Source organism: Ascochyta rabiei, chromosome 16, assembly GCF_004011695.2.
Source record: "Ascochyta rabiei chromosome 16, complete sequence".
Classification (NCBI taxonomy): domain Eukaryota; kingdom Fungi; phylum Ascomycota; class Dothideomycetes; order Pleosporales; family Didymellaceae; genus Ascochyta; species Ascochyta rabiei.
The window spans coordinates 5,297-11,646 of record NC_082420.1 but is presented as its reverse complement, the minus strand read 5'-3'; the positions used below and the strand labels follow the sequence as shown (position 1 = coordinate 11,646).

At 56.2% G+C, this 6,350-nt stretch overlaps 2 protein-coding genes across 2 annotated transcripts, besides 1 other annotated feature; one reads left to right on the top strand and one right to left on the bottom strand.

The window, feature by feature from the left end:
• Positions 1 to 6,350: part of a mobile genetic element that runs on past both edges of the window.
• EKO05_0008904 (uncharacterized protein) lies at positions 430 to 1,242 on the bottom strand (the record flags this gene model as incomplete). The annotated part of the gene is made up of 2 exons (XM_038946656.2): positions 430 to 718; positions 860 to 1,242. The coding sequence occupies 2 exons, from the start codon at positions 1,240 to 1,242 to the stop codon at positions 430 to 432; spliced, it is 672 nt and encodes a 223-aa protein (XP_038795526.2).
• EKO05_0008903 (uncharacterized protein) lies at positions 1,909 to 5,262 on the top strand (the record flags this gene model as incomplete). The annotated part of the gene is made up of 2 exons (XM_038946655.2): positions 1,909 to 3,893; positions 3,966 to 5,262. 2 exons carry the CDS (start codon positions 1,909 to 1,911, stop codon positions 5,260 to 5,262), a joined length of 3,282 nt encoding a protein of 1,093 aa, XP_038795525.2.

The following is a 6,350-nucleotide window of genomic DNA, read 5'->3' as shown; positions in this document are numbered from 1 at the left end:
TAACTCTACTAGCGCTGCAACTGCCTCTGTGCAGATCTGTCCCTTTCTGTATTGATTTCGCGTCCTGTTATTGCTAGATACAAAGTTGTTATGCTGGATCTGCGCTATCTTGTTAGAGTATGCTTGACCTAGGAGAGCTGACGCCCATCAAGACTCGATATAGACAGCTGCTAGCTCTGCTTCGTAACGTGTGCACATGTTCCAGGCAAAGCAGAAATCCCTGTCAGCATCGTTGCGCACACTCAGCAGCTGCAAGCGCTTAGCTCCCGCACCGGTCCTGCTCTGGCTGCCAGCGAGCTCGCCGCTACCTCTGAAGGGTGAGCCACGTTCTCGCCAAGCCTGCAGGAACTGGGCAGCGTGGTACCGAGAGGACTGGTTTCCAAGCACGCGCGCTTTCTCTAGAAGGGTGCAGGCCGTGAGGTAGGGAGTTTAGGTGGAGCTGTAGAAGTCCGTATCATCAGAGACTGGCTGCTTAATGATCCAGGCAACGACGGACTTGTCCTTTTGCACAATAGAGGTGTAGGCAGCCTGCTCTAGAAGAGGAGCCTTGTCGCCAGGTGCTACCAGACCAAGGGCAAGCCGCTTCTTCGCACGCGAAGTGGCGAGTGTCCTGCTGCGTTTTTGCTCCGCACAGCGGTTGTTGTTGGAGATAGTAGTGATGTGCAGAGGGGAGTCTTTCAGCTGCTCATCCAGTTCGCTAGGCTGTGACAGCTGAGGGCTGGCTGGATGTGTCTTATTGGTGGTTGTTCAAGCGCGCTTTGGTGTAGGGGCCGGCGCAGATAGGTGTGGCCGCTTCTTTTGTTGCGGGGGTGGAGCAGAGGCCTGTTGTGAAGGGGAAGCAAAGGGCTTCTGCGCAGACGGCGGCTCTTCCATCCCGTCCTCCGCAAGCGACTCGGCCGCGCAGACCAGACGATCCCAGATATTGTCAGGCAGGACGTCGTCGGCGAGCGTCTCGCGCAGAAGCCAGATCGCTGACAAGACGGAGTAGGCAATGAAGACGGGCTTGCAGACGCTGGCATCGTCACGGGTGGGGATCAGCCATCCTGCGCTGTGCGGACGAGCACCTGGATCACGCTGCGAGCGTGAGATGGTCGCTCGGCAGAAGAAGAGCTTCTTGTAGTCCTCATTCGGCGGCTCGTACGCGTAGTTGCGAACAAAGTCAGCTTCGCTGGCCAGAGGAAAGCTCCGACGACCGCCATCAAACCGCTCTGCGGCGCTGTCTAATGCTGCTAACCAGTGCATTATCAACTTATGTACTGCAAATGAGGTTGCAAGCAGAAGTTCAGACAAAGGTTGTGCGGAAAGGGGGTTGGGTGTTGTTAAGGTTCTGACGCGGTCACACCGCGGCACCGAAAGTCAGGCCGCGCACGGATGTACCACGACGCCCTCACCAACCAGCGTTAGCAGAGCTGGGAGCGCAATCAAACCAAAAGCAAGATTGATACACAGTCTGTCGATCAATATGCTGGGGGATAGCAAACACTAGGCTAACGGACGTGTTGCATAGCGCCCACTTATGTCCCTTCTGCTCCTTACACTATAGAACTATTTGCGCAGCTGTTTAAACACCAGCCTGAACTTCGAGTCGTAGTTTGTAAACCATGTGCCACCGCTATTCCACCAGCGCAGATCGTTACGCACCTCAAAGAGCGCCATCCCAAGGTCACAGTCGCTACGCGCAAGAGCCTGGCGGCAGCTGTACGCGCGCTACCAAACCTTGCGTGGAGTCTAGGAGACGTGCGTGTACCAAGGCCGGCTAAGGAGCCCGTCTTTGGTCTAAAAAGCCGAGAAGACGGGCTGGTATGCTTGTCGGAGCGTTGTTGGTATACCTGCATCTCGCTGCAGGGCATGCAGAAACATTGTAAGGATAAGCATGGCTAGGTGAACGAACAAAAGCGAGGGGGAGATATGAGGCAAAAGAGCAAGCACTCGCGCAACCGAGTATGGCGAGACAGCCAATCCTGCCAGCGCTTGTTCAGAGCTGTTGGCTGGCCGGCGTATGTTGCAGTCGAGACGAGCGTTGGAGCTGCGACTCTAGCAGACATCTCCCAGAGAGTGAAGGCAGATCGCCAGCATCAGCGAGAAGAGCGTGAGGCAGCAGCAGCGCAGGATAAGATTAAAGAGGGCATCCGTTCGCAGGCTGATCCGTGGCTAGAGCTCACAGAATGGGTCCCGCACCTACAAGGTATCCCAAGGGCGGCACTTCTGCGCGCTAAACAGCTAGCTGGTGGGGAGGTAGACGCGCGTGGGAAGGAAGAAGTGGCGTTTGACAACACGGGCTTACGCGATGTTTGCAAAGCTATAGAGCGGCTGATACAAAAAGCGTTCAATAGCAGCCAAGCTGAGGTTGTTGGCAGACTCGCACTGGAGATTATCGAGCGACGTGAGGCAGGCGCAGAATCGAACGAGCGGCCCTTCTACGCTAGGCATCGAGTCGGTACGATCAAGAAGTACAGCCAGAAGCTGGTAAGCATCCTCTGCTACCTGTGGCGCATATATGACCAGGTCGAGCGGCCGCCATACAAACTTACCAGCACGCAAGACGCCCTCTTAGTGTCACTCCAGCAAATAGCCCGCTCAGACGACGCTGCGAAGAAAGAGAAACTGGAAGAGCGATGCCTGCGCTTTTGGATCGCCTTGCTCAACCACAGCCTGACTGGCGACAAGCACGAGAGCGCACTGCTGAGCGGAGTGGCTGTCCTCGGCCTCAAGCCTGATCACCATGGCGGTGGGTGGGTTCCGGCGCACGAGTTCTCGCCAACGCTGTCTGCTTTGATCACTACCTCGAAAGCGCTCGTAGTGCATCATGCCCGCTGCCAGCGAGATAAAGCGCTTCAGAAAGACCCTTGTACAGCACCTACTGCGTATGAGCTAGTTAAAGACATGTCTAAACGGTTTATGACGCTGTCCAACTTCAAAGGCACACCCAGTCCTATGAATCGAATGCTCCGCTTGCGTACGCTAGCTAGAACACAGGCAAAGCGACGTAATACTCCCGGTATCGTGTCGTGGGATGGAGATCGGCTTCTCATTGACAAGCAGAGCTTTTTGCTAGCCGATCTCCGGTCGATGGTAAAGGGACTCTGCGAGACGGTGCGGTTGCAGCTATTTAAGGACGTCCTACTCTTGGATCTAGACGAAAGGGGTTGCGTGCGACCTGGGACTACCCCGCTTCCAGAGGTGTCTGTGGACAAACTCGTCGATCAGCCAGCCGAGCTGGCTACGGGCTGGAGCTTTCTGAAGCACCCTGACAACCAGCTAGATAGATGGCAAGACTGGCTTCTAGACCGGGTGTTGGACGAGGCTCCGCTAAGGGAGAGATTCATTCGTGGGATAGATAGCACACAACGGCCGGAACGGACGCTATGGCGCAATAACGCTGTAGCTAGGTACATGAAAGGAGTGCGTCGGTTTAAAGAAGGCCTCTTCACGCTTGTTTACATGTCTGGCGGCGGGCCTGGTCGCGGGACAGAGATTACCTCGATACAGTGCGAGAACAGTGCAGACGGGGTGGGGTATCAGGGGGTGTTTGTAGAGGGTGGCCTGGTATCCTTCACTACTACGTACCACAAGGGGTATAGCTTTAGCAAGCGTGTTAAGACAATCCACCGCTATGTTCCCCAGGAGGTGGGTGAGCTGGTGGTGTACTTCCTCAGGCTCGGTCGACCGTTCATAGATGATCTCCAGATGCTGCACAATGGCGTTGCCCGCCCTACCGCTTTCATCTGGGAGCCAGAGCCGGAGGAGCAGTGGGGCGACGAGAGCGATAGCGAAGAGAGCGACAACAGAGACGAGTACGGCGAAGCCGACCGTGAGAAGGCACGATCCGCTAACCCAGACGGGTACTGGGGCACCGATCGCATACGCTGTGTCCTGCGCGAGCAGACCTTTCAGTACATGAACACCGCTCTCGGCACCCGCGCCTGGCGGCATGCCTACCCAGCCATCCACTGAGAGCTGGCAAGAGATGGACAAGCACGCGACTGGTTGGAAGTGCTCTACTGGAACAAAGCGCCGGCGAAGAGCAACGCGCAAGCGTTGCAGTCCGGCCACAGCCTTAAAACAGAGGAGGGCAACTACGGCCGCTCCATGATGGAGTCTCCCTTTCAGACCATGGCTGAGCGGGAGGAGTTCCGGCGGGTGAGCATGGACTGGCATCGCGTGCTGGAGTTTGCATCTGCCTGGGAGGACGGCCGCATGCACCCCGGTGTTCGCGCGGAGATGGTAGCGCAGCAAGAGAAGCAGGCGCTCCAGCGCTGGTCGTCGCTCGCGATGGTGGACCTCAAGGCAGAGTTCAGGCGACTCGCTGGACGGCCGGACGCCGAGTATCGTGGCAAGCAAGAAGAAAGCCTCGAGGCTGTGATGCAGCGACGGCTGCGCGTGCTAGTTGTTATGGCTACCGGCACCGGCAAGAGTATGCTGTTCATGCTGCCCGCGTCCGTCTCGCCAGGCGGCGTCTCCGTGGTCGTGGCTCCGTTGAATGCCTTGCGAGACGATCTGCAAGATCGCTGCGACCAGCTCGGCATCCCCTGCGCGAAGTGGGATGGAAGAAGACCGCCGTACTGGGCTCGTATTGTGCTGGTGACGCCTAAGAGCGCAGTCACGAAGGCGTTCGGCAGGTTCATTAACGAAAAGCGCATGCTCCATCAGCTAGATCGTATCGTGATAGACGAGTGCCACGTGCTGCTGGAGTCGACACAGGACTGGCGGCCAGACCTCCTCAAGATGGTGGAGATGACGGAGAAGGGCACACAGGTTGTCTACCTGACTGCAACCTTGCCGCCCACGCTGCAGCCTGCCTTCTTGCACACTGCAGGGCTTGATGCCCAGACCGTAACCATATGCTGCGATGAACGCACCACGCGAACAAACATTGCGTACCAGGTGCTAGAGTACACACGTGGCACGCTAGAAAAAGTACTTATTAAGCTTGTGGCTGCGAAGAGGAGTAGGTACGGACCCAAGGCGCAGATCATCGTCTATTGTCCAACTGTGGACGAGACGAAACGGCTTGCGAAGCTTCTGCAGTGCTCTGCATACTACCGTCAGATGGGCTCAGACGAGGAAAAGGCACGCATAGTGCGAAGCTTCACCCTAGGCATAGAGAAGCTTTGTACAGCCACGAACATGCTAGGTCTTAGGCTCGACGCTGCAGGCGTCCGGGTGGTGATCCACGTTGCCATGTGTCCCCTGCTGCTCCAATATGTGCAAGAGAGCGCCGGGCGGGACAAACGGGGCTTGACAGCAAGTCTATTGTTATAAGAGCGTGCTATGTAACAAAAGAGGGGAGGGTAGAGAAGGCGCTTGGCTACAAGCTGGAGCGACCTGCAAAGGAGTTCATGACAGTCGAATCCTGTCGGCGAATCGCGATAGACAAGCACATGGACGGCAGACAGAACAGGCAGCAATGCAAGATAGGAGAGTCGAAGTGTGATCTATGCGAGCGACACCCCGGTAGTACCAAGCAACAAGCCGTCGAAGAAGAGCAGGAAGAGCCAGAGGAGACGCAGGCCGACACCGCGGCGGTGGCAGCAGAGGAGCAGCGCAGATGTATAGAGCGAGCTATAGTCGTTAAAGAGCAGAGGGTTAAGATCTAGCAATAGCGAAGGACGGAACAAAAAGTATATGACCTGGAGCGGCTAGAGCAGCACTTCCAGCGCTGGAGCAATGCGTGCGCCATCTGCATAGCCACTCAGGCTGACCCGGCGCGCCACGACTGGAAGGACTGTTCAAAGGCCAGCGGAGCGCAGATGATATTAATGGAGTCTAAGGTGAAATCTATGCACTAAGTGAAGTAGGAGAAGTATGCGCGGTGTTTTTACTGCTGGGCGCCCCAAGCCATCTGCAACAAGTGGGAGGAAACAAGCATACAGGGTGCGTTTAAGACATAAGGGATGCATGTGCCTTGCCAGTACGATAGAGTGCTCCAGAGAGCAGTAGCTGCGCTGCTTGCCTGCCAGCCACTGATGTGCACGCCATGGCTGGAGCAGCAGATGCAAGACGCCGCGATTGTGCACGTAGCGATGAGCTCCGGCTTTACAAGTGGCTCGGATTAAAGATCAAGATGGGCCAGAGAGACGCGAGCCAGATGTGTCGTTTCCTATATGCTTGGGAGGAGGGGCATGTGCAGTCGTATTTAGCAGACTAGAAAGAATGTGTTTGATATAACCGTAACCCGAAACCTTAGGTCAGGAGAAGTCAGGAGAAACGTGCTGTAGGCTGACTTGCGACTGCACGGTGATCACAAGTCAGAAAGTGCAAAACAGCCAAATAGCAACACAGACACTTCAGAGACGTAGAAAGAAACACCCAGAGAAGGGCCACCGACCAAAGTAGTCCCCACAACCCGA